Source organism: Macaca thibetana, chromosome 8 (genome assembly GCF_024542745.1).
Source record: "Macaca thibetana thibetana isolate TM-01 chromosome 8, ASM2454274v1, whole genome shotgun sequence".
NCBI classification, from domain to species: domain Eukaryota; kingdom Metazoa; phylum Chordata; class Mammalia; order Primates; family Cercopithecidae; genus Macaca; species Macaca thibetana.
In genome coordinates, this window is record NC_065585.1 from 45200147 (window position 1) to 45223240 (window position 23094).

The following is a 23094-nucleotide window of genomic DNA, read 5'->3' on the forward strand; positions in this document are numbered from 1 at the left end:
CTGAGACTTTGCTGAAGTTGCTTATCAGCTTAAGGAATTTTTGGGCTGAGACGATGGGGTTTTCTAAATATAAAATCATGTCATCTGCAAACAGAGACAATTTGACTTCCTCTCTTCCTATTTGAATACCCTTTATTTCTTTCTCTTACCTGATTGCCCTGACCAGAACTTTCAGTACTATGTTGAATAGGAATGGTGAAAGAGGGCATCCTTGTTTTGTGCTGGTTTTCAAAGGGAATCCTTTCAGCTTTTGCCCATTCAGTATGATATTGGCTATGGGTTTTTCATAAATTGACCATATTATTTTGAGATATGTTCCATCAATACCTAGTTTATTGAGTGTTTTTAGCATGAAGGGGTGTTGAATTTTATCAAAGGCCTTTTCTGCATCTATTTAGATAATCATGTGGTTTTTGTTATTGGGTCTGTTTATGTGATGGATTACGTTTATTGATTTGCATATGTTGAACCAGCCTTGCATCCCAGGGATGAAGCCAACTTGATTGTGGTGGATAAGCTTTTTGATGTACTGCTGGATTCAGCTTGCAAATGTTTTATTGAGGATTTTTGCATTGATGTTCATCAGGGATATTGGCCTAAAATTTTCTTTTTTGTTGTGTATCTGCCAGGTTTTGGTATCAGGATGACGCTGGCCTCATAAAATGAGTTAGGGAGGGTCCCTCTTTTTCTATTGCTTGGAATAGTTTCAGAAGGAATGGTACCAGTTCCTCTTTGTACCTCTGGTAGAATTTGGCTGTGAATTCATCTGGTCCTAGGCTTTTTTTAGTTGGTAGGTGACTAATTACGCCTCAATTTCAGAACTTGTTATTGGTCTATTGAGGGATTCAACTTCTTCCTGGTTTAGTCTTGGGAGGGTGTATGTGTCCGTGAATATATCCATTTCTTCTAGATTTTCTAGTTTATTTGCATAGAGATATTTATAGTATTCTCTGATGGTAGTTTGTATTTCTGTGGGATCTGTGGTGATATCCCCTTTATCATTTTTTTTATTGTGTCTATTTGATTCTTCTGTCTTTTCTTCTTTATTAGTCTGGGTAGTGGTCTATTTTGTTAATCTTTTCAAAAAACCAACTCCTGGATTCAGTGATTTTTTTGAAGGGTTTTTGGTTTCTGTATCTCTTTTAGTTTTGCTCTGATCTTTGTTATTTCTTATTTTCCGCTAGCTTTTGAATTTGTTTGTTCTTTCTTCTCTAGTTCTTTTAATTGTGATGTTAGGGTGTCGATTTTAGATCTTTCCCGTTTTCTGATGTGGGAATTTAGTGCTATAAACTTCCCTCTTAACACTGTTTTAGCTGTGTCCCCGAGATTCTGGTACATTGTGTCTTTGTTCTAATTGGTTTCAAAGAACTTATTTATTTCTGCCTTAATTTTGTTATTTACCCAATAGTCATTCAGGAGCAGGTTGTTCAGTTTCCATGTAGTTGTGCAGTTTTAAGTGAGTTTCTTAATCCTGAGTTCTAGTTTGATTGCACTGTGGTCTGAGAGACTGTTTGTTATGATTTCTGTTATTTTGCATTCGCTGAGGAGTATTTTACTTCCAATTATGTTGTTGATTTTAGAATAAGTGTTACGTGATGCTGAGAAGAATGTATATTCTGTTGATTTGGGGTGGAGAGTTCTGTAGATGTCTATTAGGTCCACTTGGTCCAGAGCTGAGTTCAATCCTGAATATCCTTGTTAATTTTCTGTCTCATTGATCTGTCTAATATTGACAGGTGAGTATTAAAGTCTCCCATTATTATTGTGTGGGAGTCTAAGTCTCTTTGTAGGTCTCTAAGAACTTGCTTTATGAATCTCCTGTATTGGGTGCACATATATTTAGGATATTTAGGATAGTTAGCTCTTCTTGTTGCATTGATCCCTTTACCATTATGTAATGCCCTTCTTTGTCTTTTTTGATCTTTGTTGGTTTAAAGTCTGTTTTATCAGAGACTAGGATTTCTACCCCTGCTTTTTTTTGCTTTCCATTTTCTTGGTAAATATACCACCATTCCTTTATTTTGAGCCTATGCACATGAGATGGGTCTCCTGGATACAGCGCACTGATGGGTCTTGACTCTTTATCCAATTTGCCAGTTCGTGTCTTTTAATTGGGGCATTTAGCCTATTTACATAAGGTTAATATTGTTATGTGTGAATTTGATCCTGTCATCATGATGCTAGCTGATTATTTTTCACATTACTTGATACAGTTTCTTCATAGTGTCATTGGTCTTTGTATTTTGGTGTGTTTTTGCAGTGACTGTTACCAGTTTTTCCTTTCTATATTTAGTGCTTCCTTCAGGAGCGCTTGTAAGGCAAGCCTGGTGGTCACACAATCCCTCAGCATTTGTTTGTCTGTAAAGGATTATTTCGCCTTCACTTATGAAGCTTAGTTTGGCTGGATATGAAATTCTGAGTTGAAAATTCTTTTCTTTAAGGATGTTGAATATTGGCCCCCACTCTCTCCTGGCTTACCCTACAGGGTTTCTGCCAAGAGATCCACTGTTAGTCTGATGGGCTTCCCTTTTTAGGTATCCTGACCTTTGTCTCTGGCTGCCCCTAACATTTTTTCCTTCATTTCAACCTTGGAGAATCTGATGATTACGTATCTTGGGGTTGCTCTTCTCGAGGAGTATCTTAGTGGCATTCTCTGTATTTCCTGAATTTGAATGTTGGCCTGTCTTGCTAGGTTGGGGAAATTCTCCTGGATAATATCCTGAAGTGTTTTTTCCAGCTTGGTTCCATTCTCCCTGTCACTTTCAGGTACACCAATCAAATGTAGATTTGGTCTTTTCACATAGTCCCATATTTCTTGGAGGCTTTGTTTGTTCCTTTTCATTCTTTTTCTCTAATCTTGTCTTCACAAGTTTTCATGAAGTTGATCTTCAATCCATTCTTCTGTTTGATCAGTCTGGCTATTGATATTTGTGTATGCTTCATGAAGTTCTTGCGCTGTGTTTTTCAGCTCCATTAGGTCCCAGGTTGACTTCACACTGCTGTGCTGGCAGCGAGAATTTCAAGCCAGAGGATCTTAGCTTGCTGGGGTCCTTGGGGATGGGACCCACTGAGTGAGACCACTTGGCTCCCTGGCTTCAGCCCCCTTTCCAGGGGAGTGAATGGCTCTGTCTCACTAGGGTTCCAGGCTCCACTGGGATACCAAAAAAAAAAAAAAAAACCTGGAGCTAGCTCGGTGTCTGCCCAAATGGCTGCCTACTTTTGTGCTTGAAACCCAGGGCTCTGGTGGCATAGGCATCCAAGGGAATCTCCTGGCCTGCGGGTTGCAAAGACCGTGGGAAAAGCATAGTATCTGGGCTGGAGTGCATCGTTCCTTACGGCACAGTCCCTCATGGCTTCCCTTGGCTAGGGGAGGGAGTTCCCCAACCCCTTGCACTTCCTGGGTGAGGCAACACCCCACCCTGCTTCTGCTCACACTCCATGGGCTGTACCCACTGTCTAACCAGTCCCAATGAGATGAACCGGTACCTCAGGAGGAAATGCAGAAATCACCCTCCTTCTGTGTTGGTCTCGCTGGGAGCTGCAGACCTGAGCTGTTCCTATTCAGCCATCTTGACAGATGAGGTACCTAAAATAGTCAAATTCATAGAAACAGAAAGTAGAATAGAGGTTGCCAGGGTCTAGGGATAGAAGGCAATGAGGAATTATTATTTAATGGGTACAGAGCTTCTGTTTCAGATAATGAAGTTCTAGAAATGAAAAGTAGTTGGTATGGACTACATATTTTTGTTCCTCAAAATTCATACGTTGAAACTCTCATATTATTTTTAAAGACTAATTTGAAAGGCATGAAATGTTGTTCTTATTTTCATGGCTTTGATTAGTAGGGATATTGAAAAAATTGTCCATTTTTGTTAAGCAGTAGCATTTCCTCTTTGGGGAAGCTTCTGTGGTATCTCTTCTTTACAACTCTGTTGGCTTTTTTCCTTAAAGATTTGTATTAAATGAAATGCAATTATGCATGGTTCTTTTTTGTTATAATTACTTCAAATGTGTTTTTCTCTTAAATTTGGGTAATTTATTTTTTTCTTTTTTTAAAGAAATTTAATTAATTTTTTATTTGTCTAGATTTAGGAGTACAAGTGCAGTTGTGTTACATGGGTATGTTGTGTGTGGTAAAGTCTAGGCTTTGAAGTATACTCATCACCCAAATAGTGTATGTTGTACCCAACAGGTTGTATTTCATCCTTCACTTGCCTCCCACTCTCCCAACTTTTGGAGTCACCAGTGTCTGTTACTCTACTCTGTATGTCTGTGTGTACCTATCATTTAGCTCCCACTTACAAGTGAGAACATGTGGTTTTTGACTTTCTGTTTCTGAGTAAGAACATGACCTAAATTTCTAATGAGTGTTGCTAATTAAATTATCTATGAAACACCCTTTTCCTAGAATATTATCTGTTGAAAGTGATTATATTCATTTTATCATTCAGCAAACCTTTTAGTGCATAAGATCATTCATCCACTGAAAATGGTGATGTAACTTATTAATTTCATCATTCAGCAAATTATTTGAGTGCATACTATGTGGCAGACACTGTTCTACAGCAGATAAACAATGGTAAATAATACAAAGGCCCAGTGTACATTCCAGTTCTATATTTTCACATTTTCACAACATATTCTACATGAAAAGGCAGATTTAAAAAGAGCAAATATAGTTAGATTCTATTTGTATAAAATTTATATAATAAAATATAAAGATTAAAATTGTGAATCTACACATTTTCCCTAGTGAGAAATATGGATGGATGTTCATGAAAATGTTTATAGTGGTTTTTCTTGGATTCCAGAATTTGGGAATGATTTTTACATTCAACTTAATCATTTCTCTCATTTATTTTAAAGCATTTTTATATTAGTATGAAATAAAATTAAAGATCAAAGCAGGAGACTGTCACATTAGTGATATTGACTTGATGAAACCTCAAGTGCAGCACTCACTATGAAATATTGTGTTGTATGATGTTACAACTCCTTAACCATAATTTTATATTAACATAGCATTATCTTTTTTGGGGAATAATTTAATTTAATATAATTACAGGATGGAATCAAACAATATGCAAATACTTCAGTGCCTGCTATCAAAACTGCTCTACTCAGTGATTCCTTCCTAGGCCTCCAACCATATGGCCGACAGGTAAGCATGCAAGATGGTGCAGACCTCATTTCCCCTCTAGAGCACTGGATAGTGGAATGCAGCAACTCAGTCATTGTACAGTACTAGAAATGTGTTTGTTTGAAAATAAGCCTACAATTATAATAGTAGGAGAGATTGAAGGGAGTTTCTTTGAGCCTTCAGAGAGCGTTAAAATTTCAGCCAATCCCAGATAGTTTAATAAAGAAAAATAACTTCTTGAGATACATGAGGAAGACTTAAATTGCAGAAGTTGAAATGATCACCTTGTTGGAAAAGAAAATAAGACAGATACGGTGTAATAGAGAGAACAAGATGGAATATATATAGGATGTTGTATTCTTGGGTTAAAAAATGACAGAAGAATGTCAAATGCTTAGTCTCAAATTTTTAGTTTTTTGAAGTAGTCATAAAATTAACCATACATGGCCACCAACCAATACATTATGGTGTCTGTGTTCACATTTACATTTATAATTAGTACATTACTGTTACTTCCCTGAAATTTCATATGTTTAACTTATGTCTATTTTTGATGACTTGTATTGAAAGCATTTGTATCTTGGGATAATACTAACTCAAGAAACAATCTTTTTGGCATTTAGGAATGTCAAGTAAGTTCAGTTACCCAGCTAAGATAACTGGCCAACTATGAAGCTATTATTGAGAGAAGAGAAATATCCAATTTTGTGGAACTGTATACTGAAAGAGATATCTAAAAGCCTATGATACCTAGTAAATAATACCATTCATTAGCAAATGACTAGCATTAAATTTTAGAAACAGTGTGAAAGAGGGAAATGTCCAGTTAGAGATACTAGGTTTCTTCTTTTTTTTTTTTTTTTTTTTTTTTGAGGCAGGGTCTTGCTCTGTCACCCAGGCCGGAGTACAGTGGTACGGTAACTCTTTGCAGGTTAAAAGGTGTAAGGGCTCTTTGCAACCTCAACTTCCTAGGCTCAAGGAATCCTTACTTCAGTCTCCCAAGTAACTGGGACTACAGGCGCACACCACCATGCCTGGCTAATTTTTTTGTATTTTTTGTAGATATAAGGTTTCGCCATATTTCCCAGGCTGGTCTCAAACTCCTGGACTTGTGCAATCCTCACACCTTAGCCTCCCAAAGTGCTAGGATTACAGTCGTGAGGTAACAGGCTTCTAATCTTTGTTTTATCACAAGTCAGTATTAACCCCGAAACCTGGATATAATCACATAATTTCCTTTGAGCCACTTACCTTATCTGTTAAAAGAGAGAGGGAGTAAGGGATGATGATGATGATGATGATGATGATGATGATGATGCTCTTGTCATATTCAAGATTTTTGTAAGAAACTAAAAAATTTTTAGAAACCAAAGATATTTTATAAATATAAATGTAGCTTATTATGACTTCTGTTTAAAGTATACATGTTGAATTACTTTAGCAATTTGTAAAGTAATAATACACTGACATTTTGTAAATGTAGATACCCTATACAGTTGTTCCTCAGTATCCACTGTGGGGTGGTTCCAAGACTACCTGCAGATTTCAAAATCTGAAGATGCTCATGTCCCTGATATAAAACAACATGGTATTTGCATATAACCTATCCACATCCTCCCATATACTTTGAATCACCTCTAGATTACACATATTACCTAAGTATTATACTATAGCATAAGTAAATGCTATGTATATAGTTATACTATATATTTTATTTGTATTATGTTTTGTTGATTTTAAAAAATATTTTTGATCTGCAATTGGGTTGAATATGAAGATGCAGAAGCTGTGGATGTGAAGGGCTCACTGTATATGCATTTGTTTTAAATAGATTTTGCACACTGAAGAATTATAATGAATCCAAATGCAAAATTACTCTCCCCCTAAAACTTGATTTACGTCAAATGGAATATATAGAGATCTTTCCTAAGCACTAAATTTAATATCAAATTGAATATATAAAGATGACTGAATAGCTGTCAAGATATCTGTAAAGCTTTTGTTAACATTGATTCACTGAGAAATAGAATATCACCACCCTCACGTTCCCACCCCATCTCCTCCCTTCGAACCAGGGAATTTAAATATTTTGTCAAGGCTATGGAAGAAAATACACTTACTTTATCATAAATATTTGTATGAAAATGGACTAAGGTAGGTTGATAATAATTTGTGGTACCCAGTTAAAAGGTGACCTGGGCACGTTCAGTTGGTGAAAATTCATATCATTATAAACTTGTGATGTGCACTTTTCTTTATGTGTGTTATACTTTAATACAAATTTAAATGAAGAGGCTGATAGAAGACATCTTACCTTCAGTTTATTTCCTAAGGCAAACATTTCAGAATTAACTTTGAAAATTGTTTTTTTAGCCAACCTGGTGCTACTCAAAGTATATAGAAGCCTTAGAACAGGAGAGAATTCTTCTTAAGATCCAAGAAGAACTAGAAAAAAAGTTGTTTGCGGGTAATTTTTGCTTTTTGCCTACAAGGTTACTTTTTTGTCTTTTATCACAGATTAATTTTAGAAGACTTTGCCAATATTTACTTTACTGTTTTTCTTATCTCTTTTATTTTCATGCAGGCTTGCAACCTCTCACAAATTTTAAGGCTAGTGCTTCAACTATGTCTTTGAAAAAGAATATGTCTGCCCACAGCAGCCAGAGTGAGTTCCCAGTGTAGTCTATCTTCAGTTCTTTCTTTCTTTTTGTTGGAGTTCTGCCTCTCACCTGGCCATTCAGAATGTACAGGGAGGAAGCGGGGAGGACCGACCCCTCCACCCTGTTCTGCCCCCCAACTCAGGAGAATTTCTCCATGTGTGTGAATCCTGCTTCTCTCTGTCTCGATTCCTCTCCTCTGCTACGGAGGAAAGACTAACATATATACATAAAACTTCATGTCTTTTCCAGAGTGACAGCATTCATGTGAGTGTTTCCATCCTGCTGCTGATAGGCTCAAGGTATGTCATAGTCTGAATGTTGGTTGGTCCCACACATGTCCTCTTAATACACTCATTCATGTACATGCACGCATGCACATACACACAGCATACCACACATATAACATGTCCCACTAATAAATCGATGGGGAGGAAAGCCTTGCCTCCCTTTTGAATGGCACAGTCTCCTAAGAAGTAAGGCCTCTGGAGAGTAACCATGTATTGCTTTTATTTACTCCTTGTCTGTTCTCTTCTGCAAAGAACATATATGGAAGAATGGGCTGTAGTTCAGTTTTCCCAAGATTTTCTAAGCTGGGAATATTAGAAGGAGCTTAAAATTTAAAAAAACAACAAAAAACCAAAAAACCCCAAAACAACAACAACAACAAAAACACTAAAAATTGAGGGCCCTTCTCCCATGCAGATTCTGAGGTGATTATACAGTTTTGATTGGATACTAGTGTTAGAGTTTAAGAAAGCCTTACAAAGTAGTCTAGTAGTATAATGTAGTACAACGTGTAATTCATTGACCTAATACTTGAAGAACCGAGTTAAATGTCCTGTTTCTTTTATCTTTTGCCTTGTAGATTAGCTTTTTGGTTTCTTAACATCCTTAGTTTTCTGGTTCTTGGGAGGTTTGATGAGTAGGCCTTAATGTTCTTAGGCTACTCATTGTTTTTCTCTTCTAGTTTACCCTAGCCTCTACATTCTTTTGCCCATTTCTCCACCCCTCAGGCCAGCCTCATAGTCCCCCTAACATTTGCTGAGACTCCTGCTCACTTTTTGATCCCTATGACAGCTGTATTATTCCGTTCTCATGCTGCTATGAAGAAATACCTGAGATTGGGTAATTTATAAAGGAAAGAGGTTTAATTGACTCACAGTTCCATGTGGCTGGGGAAACCTCAGGAAACTTACAATCATGGCTGAAGGGGAAGCAAACATGTCCTTCTTCAAGAGGCAGCAGGAGACAGAAGTGCCAAGCAAAAGTGGGGAAAGACCCTTATAAAACCATCAGATCTCATGTGAACTCACTCACTATCATGAGAACAGCCTGAGGGTAACCACCCCCATGATTCAGTTACCTCCCACTGGGTCCCTCCCATGACATGTGGGAATTATGGGAACTACAAAACGAGATTTCGATGGGGACACAGCCAAAGCATATCAAGAAACTCTATGAAAGTTTTTTGTTGTTTTGCATTTATATTTGCATTTATATTTTTTATATAGATGTTTATATTTTCATCCATTTATTTTTACTTTGCAGGAATTCTTTAAACCAGATTTTGCTGACATGAGAAGCTCCAGTGATTTGTTTTTTTGAAGGTCTGTATCAGAACAAGCCTAACATCTAAATAAAGTTTGATTCTCAATTATCCAGATGGATAAATAAAGAAAATTTGGCTTGTCTTACTCTTGCAGTTTTAAAATTATAGCTATTCTGTACACATGACATACAAGACTATAAGAATTGTTTAACTTATTTAGAATAAAACAACTACTATCTAGGTTTGAAGAACCAAAATGTTTTGCTTATCACAGTCATTAAGGAAGTATAATGCTATGTTCCTCAAGTCACCTTTCAACAAATATTCCTTGAGCATTTACTGTATTTGGTTAACAGATGTATTCAGCAGGTGATTAGGGGACAAATATTCCAAGTGGTAAATTGACCCAAAACATAAAAGAAGAGCCTTCCCTACCCCATCCCCAACTCTAAAGGAACTATGTTGTTATTATTATTATTATTATTAGTAGTAGTAGTAGTAGTAGTAGTAGTAGTAGTAGTAGTAGAGATGGTGTCTCACTCTGTTGCCCAGGCTGGAGTACATTAACACGATCTTGGCTCACTGCAACCTCTGCCCCCTGGGTTCAAGCGATTCTCCTGCCTCAGCCTCCCGAGTAGCTGGGACTACAGGCATGTGCCATCACGCCTGGCTAATTTTTGTATTTTAGTAGAGACAGGGTTTTGCCACGTCGGCCAGGCTGGTCTCAAACTCCTGACATCAAGGGATCTGCCTGCCTAGGCTTTCCAAAGTGATGGGATTACAGGCATAAGCCACCATGCCCTGCCAGGAACTATATATTAAAGCAGTGGTTCTCAGACTATAGTGTGCTTAAGACTTACTTGTGACATTTGCTAGCAACGTGCATTCCCAAGCCCCCTCCCTGAGTGTCGCATTCAGTAGTTCTTGGGCTGGACCCAGGAATCTCACTCTTTAACAGACACCTGAAGTGATTCTGATGCAATGTGCCATAAACCACTGTTCGAAATAAACTGTTATGGCAGCAAGAAAAGAGTGTCAAAAGGTAAAAGCCACCTTATTAACTGGAACTATATTGTGGCAAAGAGAACCCAGACATATACCCTCCTATACTTTTCCTGGAAGAAAAGGAGAGTGTGTAAGAAATGACCTGGGAGAATCATCTGGGAGCCTTGTGACTCAAGAGCTCTGAGGTATGACCTAGATCACCACATTGGAAGCCCTGGACTTCCAGTTTTGTATAATCCCAGAAAGCATTTTCAAAGCAGAAACTGCCACTCCAGATTATCTGAAGAGTTAGATATTTTAAATGGGTAAACTATTAGGAGATCTACTTCAGAGATCATTTTTTTCTTCTAAAGCAGTGGGCTTTCAGTAGTGTTTGTTTGTTTGTTTTATAATCATTGGAACCCTGTAGTTTCCTGTGCTCCTACAGTGCCACATACCCTGTAGTGTAGTGGCCATGAAGTTTCCTTTTCTTCTGACTTCTACTCTTGTGCTGTCTTCTCTGGTTTTAATTGAGCATTTTATATGATTCCATTTTCTCTCCTCTCTTAGCATATCAATTATACCTTCTAAATTTTTCTTATTCATTGCCCTAGAGTTTGCAATTTATATTTACTACTAATAAAAGTCCACCTTCAAATGACACGATAGTGCTTCAAGGGTAGTGCAAGTACCTTATAACAGAGTGTTCCCAATCTCTCCCTCCTCTCCCTTATCGCAATGTTGTCATTCATTTCTCTTATCCATAAGCTATATTCACTGAACACATTGTTGCTATTACTATTTTGAACAAACTGTTATCTGTTAGATCAGTTAAGAATGAAAAAAATAAAACATTTTACCTTTTTCCTTTATTCCTTTTCTGATGCTTTTTCTTTCTTTTTATAGGTCTGCATTTCTGACCTATATAATTTTCCTTCTCTCTGAAGAACTACTTTTAACATTCCTTGCAAGGCAGATCTACTGGAAACAAATTCCTTTGATTTTGTTTGCCTTAAAAAGTCTTTATTTCTCCTTTACTTTTAAATGATAATTTCATAGAACACAGAATTCTAGGTTAGTGGGATTTTTTTTTTTTCCTTTCAACACTTAAAATATTTCACTCTACTCTCCTCTTGCTTGCATGGTTTCTGAAGATAAATCAGATGTAATTCTTATCTTTGCTCCTCTATAGGTATTGTTTCCACTGCTACCCTCTGGCTTCTTTGAAGGTTTTCTCTTTGTCTTTGATTTTCTGCAAATAGAAATATGCTATTCCTAGGTATAGATTTTTTTGGCATTATCCTACTTGGTGTTCTCAAAACTTCCTGGATCTGTGGTTTGATGTCTATCATTAATTTTGGAAAATCCTTAGTCATTATTACTTCAAATATTTATTCTCTTCCTTTCTTTCTTTTCCTTCTGGTATTTCTATTATATATATTTACCCTCCCCCCGACCTTTTTTGTCCCACAGTTCTTGGATATTCTATTCTGTCTTCTTCATTCTATTTTCTCTTTGCATTTCAGTTCTGGAAGTTTTTATTGATCTCTCTTCAAGTGCAGTTATTTTTTCCTCAGCTGTATGTAGTCTGTTGATGACCCCATCAATAGCATTCTTCATTTCTATTTGATTTTTTTCTTAGACTTTCCCTCTCTGTGCTTACACTGCCCATCTGTTCTTGTATGTTATCTAATTTTTAAATTAGAGCTTGTAGCATGTTAATCATAGTTATTTTAACTTTCTATTCTGATAATTCCAATAACTCTGTCTTATCTGAGTCTGGTTCTGATGCTTGCTTTGTCTCTTCAGACTGTTTTTTGCCTTTTTGCATGCCTTGTAATTTTTTTCTTGGAAGCAAGACATGATGTATTAGATAAACGGATATGAGGTCAGTAGGTCTTAAGTGTAAAATTTCATGTTTTTCTGGCTAGGAGTTAGGCTGTATTTACTGTTTGCTGTAGCGGTGGCATTAGAGGCTGAAATTTCCTCTATGCCTTTGTTTTTCTCTCCCCTGTTGTTTTGGGCTTTTCATAGAGACTCTTTGATACAGTGCCTGAGACTTGAAGTTCTCTTAGCTAAAATCTCTGTTATTATACAACAGACCTGTTGATGTGGTGGTAGGGCGGGAGAAGGGGAAAGCATTTTATAGTTCCATGGTTAGGTTCTCAGTGTTTTATTGAAACTAAGTTGGGTATTTATTTCCCTTCCCCTAGGTTGTTAGGGCTTTGGTAAAACCCTCTTCTGTTAGGTTCCGGTAAAATAGTTTCCCTTGAGTCAGGCCTTGTTAAGAATAGAAAACTCTTGGTGTGTTTCAAAATGGTGACTTTATTCCTCCCTCTGCCAGAGCAGATGAGGATTTTTCTCTGGTCTTCACGGGAGAACCTGATGGGCCTCCTGTAGGTAAAACTCAAGAAAGTATGGATGCGCCCCAAGACTGGACTTCCTCAGAATCTTTAATTCTCAAGTTAGTCGACATTAAGCCTCCAGAAATTTGTTAATTACAGTTTTAAGTATTCCTCCAGATAGTGGCTGCAGCTGCAGGCTTCTGCTCCCACTAAGCTGTAATTGTCTGTATCTGCCCGTCTATCTCCAGTTTTAGTGGCAGCAGTTTGCTCTATTACCATAATTCTTTGATGGATCCAAGAAGAGTTGTTGATTTTCAGTTTTTTCGGCATTTTTCTTGTTGTGAGGATGGTAATGATGACCTCCACATTCTTTACTTGGGCCCTGAAGTTTGATACCTGTATTTTTAAAGTATTTTGTAGTCAGTTTTGTGCTTAAGATAAAATTAAGAGGCCAGGCATTGTGGCTCATGCCTATAATCCAAGTGCTTTGGGGGGCTAAGACAGGAGGATTGCTTGAAGCTAGGAGTTTAAGACCAGCCTGGACAACATAGTGAGAACCCATATCTACAAAAAAATGAAAATATTAGCTGGGTGTAGTGGTGCATGTGTGTAGTCCCAGCTATTTGGGAGGCTGAGGCAGGAGACTCACTTGAGCCCGGGAGTTTGAGGTTACAGTGAACTATGATCATGCCACTGCCCACCAGCCTGGGTGACAGAGCAAGACCCTGTCTTCAAAAAAAAGAAAAAAAAAAGGTTAATTTAATAATTTAAAGTTTTGTGTTATATATACATTTTAAATTGATGGTAATTTTGTATCATAAATATTTACATATTCCTTTTTAGCCTACCCTAAAAGCATCCCACAGCATGGGCTCATCCCAGTTTATGCCACCAGAGGCAATTTCCTTGTATTAATGTGCCCATGAAGTATCATCTGTAGTTCTACCAGTTTTTCTTAACATTTCTTCAATGCATCTTCTCCTTTTTCCCCTTCATTATTGGATGACTGTCTTATTCCAGAGCCTTATCACCTTGGATATGGGTCCTAATTAGTATCTCTTTCTCCTGCCTGTCCACTTTACAACCATCCTGAGTGATCTTTCTAAACCTTGTGAAATTCCCTTCTCTAAATACATCATTGAGATGATTGGTAAACCTGTTATTAGTAAAATAGAAGTTCTTCATTTAGCAAGATATACATATAAGGCCCCCCTATTGAGAGGTGAAGCCAGCTGGACTTCCTGGGTCAAGTGGGGACTTGGACAACTTTTCTGTCTAGCTAAAGGATTGTATATGCACCAATCAGCACTCTGTAAAAACACAGCAGTCAGTGCTCTCTGTCTAGCTAAAGGATTGTAAATGCACCAATCAGTGCTCTGTGTCTACCTAAAGGATTGTAAATGCACCAATCAACACTCTGTGTCTAGCTAAAGGATTGTAAACGCACCAATCAGCACTCTGTAAAAATGCACCAGTCAGTGCTCTGTGTCTAGCTAAAGGATTGTAAACACACCAATCAGCACTCTGTAAAAATGCACCAATCAGTGCTCTGTTTCTAGCTAAAGGATTGTAAATGCACCAATCAGCATGCTGCAAAATGGACCAATCAGCTCTCTGTAAAATGAACCAATCAGCAAGATGTGGGCGGGGCCAAATAAGGGAATAAAAGCTGGCCACCCGAGCCAGCAGTGGCTACCCTCTTGGATCCCTTTCCATGCTGTGGAAGCTTTGTTCTTTGGCGCTTCACAATAAATCTTACTGCTGCTCACTCTTTGGGTCCTCACTCCCTTTATGAGCTGTAACACTCACCACGAGGGTCTGTGGCTTCATTCCTGAAGTCAGCGAGACCACGAACCCACCAGGAGAAACAAACAACTCTGGACGTGCCACCTTTAAGAGCTGTAACACTCACTGCGAAGGTCTGCAACTTCACTCCTGAAGTCAGCGAGACCACAAACCCACGAGAAGAAAGAAACTCCAGACACATCTGAACATCTGAAGGAACAAACTCCAGACACACCATCTTTAAGAACTGTAACACTCACTGCGAGGGTCCGCGGCTTCATTCTTGAAGTCAGCGAGACCAAGAACTCACCGGAAGGAACCAATTCCGGACACACTATCTTCTGAGACATTCGGATCAGGCATTTGTTCTTCTGGGAAGCTATCTTTGGTATTCTTCCCTTACTACAGATGCCCCAAATAACTACAGAAGTTATCCTCTTCTGTTCTATCACTGTCTTGTTCACTGTTCTGTAATACAGCGTTAGTCACAATGATTGTAACTTTTAAATTATATGTGTGTATACCCTAATACAGTTGTTATTTGGCTTTCCATTCTATCACCTTATATAGAACATTTAAAATAGATGTATGTTAAATATTTGTTGAAAAAGATGAAGGAAATAGCTCCACTATAAAATTCCGGCAAGGTAAAAATCACTGCTCATCTAAGAAAGTTCAATATAATGCTATTCATAAAAAAGTGCCATTAATAGTCTTTATAATTATACATATATAGTAATATGGAATTTTATGTGAAGTGTGAAACTTTTGTCCTATCTACATCATTTTTCATATCTGTGTTATGTCTCTAAGATAATAAATTAATACTTCTTGAATCACATTAAATCACTTTAGGCTGGCATTTCTCAACCTCAGCACTAGTAACATTTTTGGCCAGATAACTATTTATTGTGGAGGGCTGTGCTGTGCATTGTAGGATGTTTAACAACGTCCCCGACCTCTTACCCATTATGCCAGTAGCACCTCTCCAGCTGTGGCAACTCAAAATATATTTAGATATTTTGCTACATCGTCTTTAGTTGAAAACCACTGCTTTGGACTTTTGGACATTTTTATGTTGTATTTTTTGAAATCTCTGATGATAATGGAATCTTTAGATTCTAATTCTATATCATATACTTTTAAAAGTATCATACCTGCTAGCTCCGTAAAACTACCAACAGTGTCTTCTAAATCAGTGATGACTCATTTGTTTTAGTGAGTATCTATACTAAAGCCACTTGAATAATTTATTTCCTTTTACATAATCTTTGAAAACATAATGCCTAACAGAGATGCTCAGCCAATGTTTGTTGAATTAATAAAACTTAAAATAAGTTTTCTATTTACACTTAGTGTAACATAAACTATATTTTAGGTAATCTTAAAAGTGCCCTTAAATCTGATTTGGGTGTGTATAAATAAATAAGCAAATAAATTATAATAGTGTCATATTTTTGCATATGATGTGCTGCTTGATATTATAAATTCTCTTGAAGAAAGACAGCTCCCTTTTGGAATGTTCCTAGGATTTAAAAACAGACAAGGCTAGGTGCAGTGGCCCACACCTGTAATCTCAGCACTCTGGGGAAGCTAAGACAGGTGGATTGCTTGAGCCCAGGAGTTGGAGACCAACTGGGGAAACAAGGTGAAACATCTTCTCTAGAAAAAATACAAAAAGTTACCTGGCATGGTGGCACATGCCTGTAGTCCCCATTACTCAGGAGGCTGCAGTGAGAGGATTGCTTGAGCCTGGGGGGTCGAGGTTACGGTGAGCCATGATCATGCCACTGCACTTCAGCCTGGAAACCCTGTCAAAACAACAACAACAACAACAACAACAAGACAACCCCAGAAAGTACTAGGTATACTGTATCAACTTATATTCTTCAAAACAGGGTAAATTGAGCTCGTACTTTGTGTGTTTACATTATTATTTGAAGTAAATAAGTATGTTTTAAGAAGTTTTTTTAAACCAACCAAACATCAGTGAAATAAGTATATTTTGAAATAAATACAATGGTGAAATAATCCAAAAGTAATGTGGCCAGTTGGATCAGATTCAGCTTGTATATAATTTTTAAAAATAAGTAAATTTAGTATTAAAGGCATATATTAATTTATGTTATATTTCTTTTTCTTTCTTTTTTTTTTTTTTTTGAGATGGAATCTCACTCTGTTCCCCAGGCTGGAGGGCAGTGATGTCATCTCGGCTCACTGCAACCTCTGCCCCTTGGGTTCAAGTGACTCTCCTGCCTCAGTCTCCCGAGTGTTGGGATTACAGGTGTGTGCCACCATGCCAGGCTAATTTTTTGTATTTTTAGTAGAGATGGGGTTTCACCATGTTAGCCAGGACGGTTTCGATCTTCTGACCTCATGATCTGCCCACGTCGGCCTCCCAAAGTGTTGGGATTACAGATGTGAGCCACCATGCCCGGCCAATTTATGTTATCTTCTTAAATGTGTATGTTCATCATTTGTCATATAATTGAAAATTACTTAATAGTACATAATCTGGAAAAAATTGCGTTTTCTTTTTAAATTGGCATACTCTCCAGAATTACAGTGAAATTTCTGCCTCAAAAAATAGATGCTATATATCCAATGATTCAGTAGAATTTGGTTCTGAACCAGGCATCGTGACTCACACCTGTAATCCCAGCACTTTGGGAGGCCCAGGTGGGAGGATAGCTTGAGCCCAGGAGTTTGAGACTAGCCTGGGCAACATAGTGAGACGCTGTCTCTACAAAAATTTTAAAAATTAGCTAAGAGCAGTGTTGAGTACCTAAAGTCCTAACTACTCTGGAGGCTGAGGTGGGAGGATCACTTAAGCCCAAGAGTTCAGGGTTACAGTGAGCTATGATCATGCCACTGCACTCCAGCATGGATGACAGAGCAAGACCCTGTCTCAGAAAAGAAAAAAGAAAAGAAAAGAAAAAAGAGAAAAGAAAAGAAAAATTTGATTCTGGTCCTGGATCTGTTGCTGCCTTTCTGATTTGGGGCCATTTATTTAACCCCTTTAAGCCACAGTTTATTTTATTTTTTTAATAAAGAACTCAGGGTCCTTTTTTAGCTCAATATTATGTGATTCTATGAGTTTATAACATTAAAGCTTTTTAATGTATAACTGTCTATAGAGTTTTGGTCTATTTTTCAATGAGCACTTATTTTTATATTTTGAATTAGAGTCTTAGATTAAATTTTTCTGAGAAGAATAATTCAGTTGGATGTGGTAGCTCACGCCTATAATCCCAGCACTTTGGGAGGCCAAGGCAGGTGGATCACGAGGTCAGGAGATCGAAACCATCCTGGCCAACATGGTGAAACCCCATCTCTACTAAAAATACAAAAATTAGCTGGGCGTGGTGGCTCATGCCTGTAGTCCCAGCTACTCAGGAGGCTGAGGCAGGAGAATCGCTTCAACCAGGAGGCGGAGGTTGCAGTGAGCCAAGATCGTGCCACTGCACTCCAGGCTGGGCAACAGAGCAAGACTCTGTCTCAAAAAAAAAAAAAAAAAAAGAATTCAACTTCTATACTATTTCCTTTTACAGAGTCAAATACTTAGGGTATTGCCTGGCCCTAAAATAGTTACTGTTCTAGAAAAAAAAAAATTCAACAGTACATGATAATAGTAAGTGGTACTCTCCCTCCTTACCGCCATTGTAACAGTGACAGAAAATGTGTTTCCCAACATATTTTCTACTCTTACTCCTTTTAGTAATGGAATCCCAATTTTTGTTGTGCCCATGGTGACCTAACTGGAGTTAACTGTCATTTCCCAATCTACCTCGCAGGTAGATACAGCCATCTGACCAAGTTCAGGCTTAGGGGTTGTGAAGAGAAGTGTATGATATCCGTTCAATACTTTTAAATAAATGAAAATGCTCGCCAACCATTTTCTGTCTTTTCCCTTTCTGTAAGCTGGGTCATAATTATGATGCTGGCTGGCAGCCTTTCAATATGTAGATGGAGTAGATGGAGCATCTAAGGAATTACGGAGCCTGGGTCTCTGGAAGACCTCATGAAAGAAAGCTGCCGCACACTGGACTGCTATGTGAGATAAAAACAAATCCCTCTCTTGTCTGAGTCACTTGATTTGTGTGCCTTTTGTTACAGCAGCTTATCCTATACCTTAACTATGCAAAAATTACCTGCAGGAGTAGGGAACTACCAGAAGAACAAAAACCTAAAATATGTGGCATTGATTAAGCAGTCAGTCAGTGGGCAGCAAGGCAACAGATAATTGCAAGCTAGAAAGGTGGTGGCCAGACTGGGTGTCATGGCTCATGCCTTTAATCCCAGCACTTTGGGAGGCTGAGGCAGAAGGATTGCTTGAGTCTAGGAACTCAAGACTAGCCTGGACAACATAGTGAAACCTGTCTCTACAAAAAATAATAATAATAAAAAAACTAGCCAGGCATGGTAGCGCACCACCTGTAATCCCAGCTACTTTGGGTGGCTGAGGTGGGAGGATTGCTTGAGCCTGGGAGGTCGAGGCTGCAGTGAACTGTGGTTGTGCCACTGTACTCTAGCCTGGGTGACAAAGTGAGATCCTGTCTCTAAAAATAAAAATTTTAAAAAGGTGAAGATGGTGGCCTTTGTAATACTATGACAAAATATTTGGTAAAACTGTTACTTGTGATAATTTGGAAGGCAGACCATGAGACTAGTAAGCCCATAGCTTTGTAAAGGAAGAGGTTAAAAAAAAGAATGTTGGTGTGTGTTTGTGTGTTGGTTGCCCGTTTCTGCTTTTAGCAAGATATGATGAAGATAAATCAGTCAAGCATTAACCAGTTTACAAGTAGAAATGGAAGAGAATACAACTCAACCAAGGGAGGCACACTGTCTGACTGTGGCTTGCAGTTAAAATTGGTGTAAAATCTAATAATTAGAAGCCTCAAAGTTGGGAAAGACAATTGCAACTATTCCCTGTAAAGCTGAGCCTTTGGTCATTGCCTTTTACAAAAGTTTCTCAGTAAGACCTTTCATCTGGACAATGGTAGCCCAGTAATAAAGGTCAAAGTAAAGGTGTTGCCATCCTAATCTAGCCTATTGTTTTAGATTACCTTAAAATAGCCACCATTAAATAATAGAGAGAGAACTGAGCTAAACACAAATGTGAAAAATAAGAGACTTCGCAGCCTTAAGAACTATGACCAGAAGAGATTTTGACATGGAACTGACTGGTAGTAAATAGACTTGAAGATTACTAAAATTGTGATAGAATTGTATTCCCAGCAACACCACAAACCTGGCATAAAAATACGTGTAATTTTTCAATCTCTGAAATAATCACAGGGCTCCCAAATTTACATGACCAAAATGCAGGTAATGAAATTTGTACAGTCCCCAAAGAGGCCCACTCTTCAATGCTAACCTCAAACTTGGCTTAGAGAACAATAGATAAGCATTTTCCCTGAAGGTAAAGCCAAGGGCCTCAGAGAACTAGGGACAGGGAGTTTTTCCCATGGAGTAGATTCAGTATCTAGCATCGTGTCTTCACAGTTCCCACCTAGAAGATGAATTGTGATTACTGTGTGTTTGTTGCCCACTCATTCTTTTTCAAAGCATCATAATCATATTGTTTTTATTCTCTGCTCTGATTTACGTCAATATCCTCTGTCTTAGTTGATTTTGTGCTGGTATAATGGAACACCACAGACTGGGTCACTTATAATGAACACAGATTTATTTGGCTCATGATTCTGCAGAGTGGGAAGTCCAAGACTGAGGGGCCTCATCTTGAAGGGGTCTTTTTGCTGCATCATAATGTTGGCAGAAGGCACATGGTGAGAGAGCATACGCCAGAGAGAGAAAAGGAGTTCAAGCCCATCTTTCTTTGAGGAATCCACTCTTGCAATAACTTCACATAAAGCCTGTTCAGACAAACTAGTTTTTCTCCAAACTTTCACCTTCAGCTCATCAACCCTTTCATTCCTAACCACAGCCTTCACTGGAACTTCAGCAGGTTTTGGATTTAACAATAGTAGGAAGGGGAAATGTTCCCCAGTATGACATAATACCCATTTTCATATAACATTCAGGTATAGGAGACAACTTCCTTACATAAAACCTGTTTAAACATTCCAATTTTCATCCAAACTTGCACCTGAAGCCTGTCAACCCTTATGATTCTACATCATGAGAAATATAATTCTAAGCCCCTAACTGACTGAATGGACCTCTTCCTGGCCAAAGGAACCTCAGAGAAACCTTGGAAGTTGAGTTAACAGACACACCTCATTCTACCCCTTCTCTTGCTAACCACCTTCTTTCCTAAGGGCTAGACAGAAACCAAACCTGTCAAAAGACTTGTTAAAAGAAAAACCTTAGACAAATTAAATTTAACAGAATTTAATTGTGCAAAGAATGATTCATGAATCAGGCAACCTCCTGAATCCAAGTAGGCTCAGAGAAACCCCAGTGCAGCTACATGATGGAAAATATATTGACAGAAAAAGGCAGGTGACCTACTGAAAACAGAAGTGAGGTACAGAAACCACTGGATTGGTTACAGCTCAGCGTTTGCCTTATTTGAACACGGTTTGAACAGTTGGCCACCATCAACTGGCGAAAACTCAGTGATCGGCACAAGAGTAGGTTAGTCTGTGTTCTCATGCAGTTAAGGTTTCAGTTTACTATGTACGAAGAAACCTTTAGGCTGAGCTTAAAATATGCAAGGAGGCAACTTTAGGCTAAACTTAATTTATCAGACTCCACACTGATAATGTTCACTACTAGCTTATCTTTCCAGGTACAGAACAAAAATAAGATGAGATTACTCATTCCTTTACCCCTCCCAGAGAGGGCTACTTCCTGTATCTCTTTTTCTTCAAATGTTCACCTTAACTTACCTAAAATGTAAATTTACAAGGCACTATTTTTAAGGAAAATGTATAAATACTAAATCTCCTGAGAACCTCTTTGGAAAAAAGAGCCACAGATATGTCTGACTCACGTTTTCCCGGGTGCACCCTCAAGCTGGCTCAGCGAACTTCAGTGATTTGATAAGTTCAGAGACTTATGCCTCAATCACTCATTTTGGTTGTCCAGCCTCTCAATCCAATTGTAGCTTGTATTAGAGCTTCACAAATGGGTTTCAGTACCATAATACGTGGGGCTCCCATATCAAGGAGTCCCAGAAACTTCTCTTCTTCACCCCCTGACCTATTTTCCCACTCACGGGCAAAAGGCTTTGGATCCCCATCAGGGGTTTGAGCCAGGAGACCCTGACCTTTGTGTCTTCATATTGACTTATCTGCTTAAGCATCGCCCTAAGCCATTTGGGGTCAAGTTTCTCCTTGCCATCTTTGCCCTCTGCCTTTTAAAATTTCTTCATATGTGGTAATAGAATGGATTTGATGTTAGGGAACCCGCTGGACATTCCTTTAGCCTGACCAACCTTCCATAATGTTGTTGTAAGACCTTTGTTTTAACCCTATCAATGTTCATTTTATTCATCCAATATCGTAACAACCACTTAAAGATTTCCACTCTGACTGGACAGGTCTCTTGGCTGTCCCCTTTCTTTCTCATCTTTGTTTTGTACCCATCAATGTTTGCTATATTCACCTGTTTCTTAAAAACCATTTTAAAATTTCTACGTTGTTAGTTCAGAAGATTCCTTTGACTTTCCCTTCTGCCTTTTCTCATTCTTTTGTTAATTAATCTAATGTTTTAATTAGCATCTGTAAGACCATTGAGGGGAAACTGAGCCAGCAAATTCAGTAAGGCTTCCTAGTCTGTTGCTCAATTTTGCAGCAGTAAGATCACATAGGCTATCCATGCAAAAGCAGCCCCTTAGTTATAGCATTTACTATGACTTGAGTAATGGGCATTTTCAGCAGGTGAATATCCTGGTCGTTATAAAGCCAGTGCCACATGGCTTTCATTTGAGAATATCAGCTATTTCAACTAGGGTGTTCTACTTAGCATTTACAGGGGAATTGGGCAGTCCTCCTCCCTAAAGGGTAGACATACTTTACAATCCAGCAGCCAGGCTTCTCCCTCATGATTAATCTCCTGGGTGTCTAGATCACATAAAGCTATAGATGATTGTTCAATAGTGAGCTATGGGTCCTCCATCAACCCAAATATATTCACTCTCTTTTCATTTCAGTCATTACAGATAACAATACCAAGAGATTGAATATTTCACCATTTTCTTGTTAGTTTGCATTTCCTCATGTAACAGCCGAGTGAGTTATTCTTGTCTGCTTGCCTGAAAAGAACCCAATTCACTGAGAACAGTAAGTGTTGCAGCAAAGAAAGAGTTTAATAATCATAGGGCCAGCCAAGCAAGGGGAACAGAAGAAATTTCTCAAATCTGTCTGCCCAAAAATTCAAAGGCTAAGGTTTTTAGGAGTGCTCTGGTTAGCAGAGGTCTGGGGAACTGAAACAATTGATTAGCTGGGGATGAAGTTAGAGGAGTGTCTAAACTGTCTTTGCACAGCTGAGTCAGTTCCCAAGAAAGGATATCCCCTCAGGACTCATCTCTTGGTCTGCCCAAATGCTAAATCTGAAAAATATCTCAAAGACTAGTTCTTTAGGTTTCACAATAGTGATGTTATCTATAGGAGCAGTTGGGGAAGTTACAAATCTTGTGACCTCCAGTTATATGACTCTGGGGCA

The 23094-nt window shown here is 38.3% G+C and overlaps 1 protein-coding gene across 6 annotated transcripts in view; it reads left to right on the forward strand.

The window, feature by feature from the left end:
- The window catches only part of RGS22 (regulator of G protein signaling 22), a 166696-nt gene extending 144095 nt beyond the window's left edge, over window positions 1-22601 (forward strand). For 3 of the 6 annotated variants that reach the window (XM_050801191.1, XM_050801192.1, XM_050801193.1), the window contains 5 exons: window positions 5066-5161; window positions 7514-7607; window positions 7725-7805; window positions 8050-8099; window positions 9349-9606. In XM_050801191.1, coding sequence (XP_050657148.1) covers window positions 5066-5161; window positions 7514-7607; window positions 7725-7805; window positions 8050-8054 — 276 coding nt within the window. In that variant the 3' untranslated portion in view covers window positions 8055-8099; window positions 9349-9606. Of the gene's footprint in view, window positions 1-5065; window positions 5162-6202; window positions 6316-7513; window positions 7608-7724; window positions 7806-8049; window positions 8100-9348; window positions 9607-22582 lie in introns of those variants that run through there. The other 3 variants (XR_007728202.1, XM_050801194.1, XM_050801195.1) reach the window with 3 other exon arrangements.
- The last annotated feature ends 493 nt before the right edge of the window (window positions 22602-23094 follow it).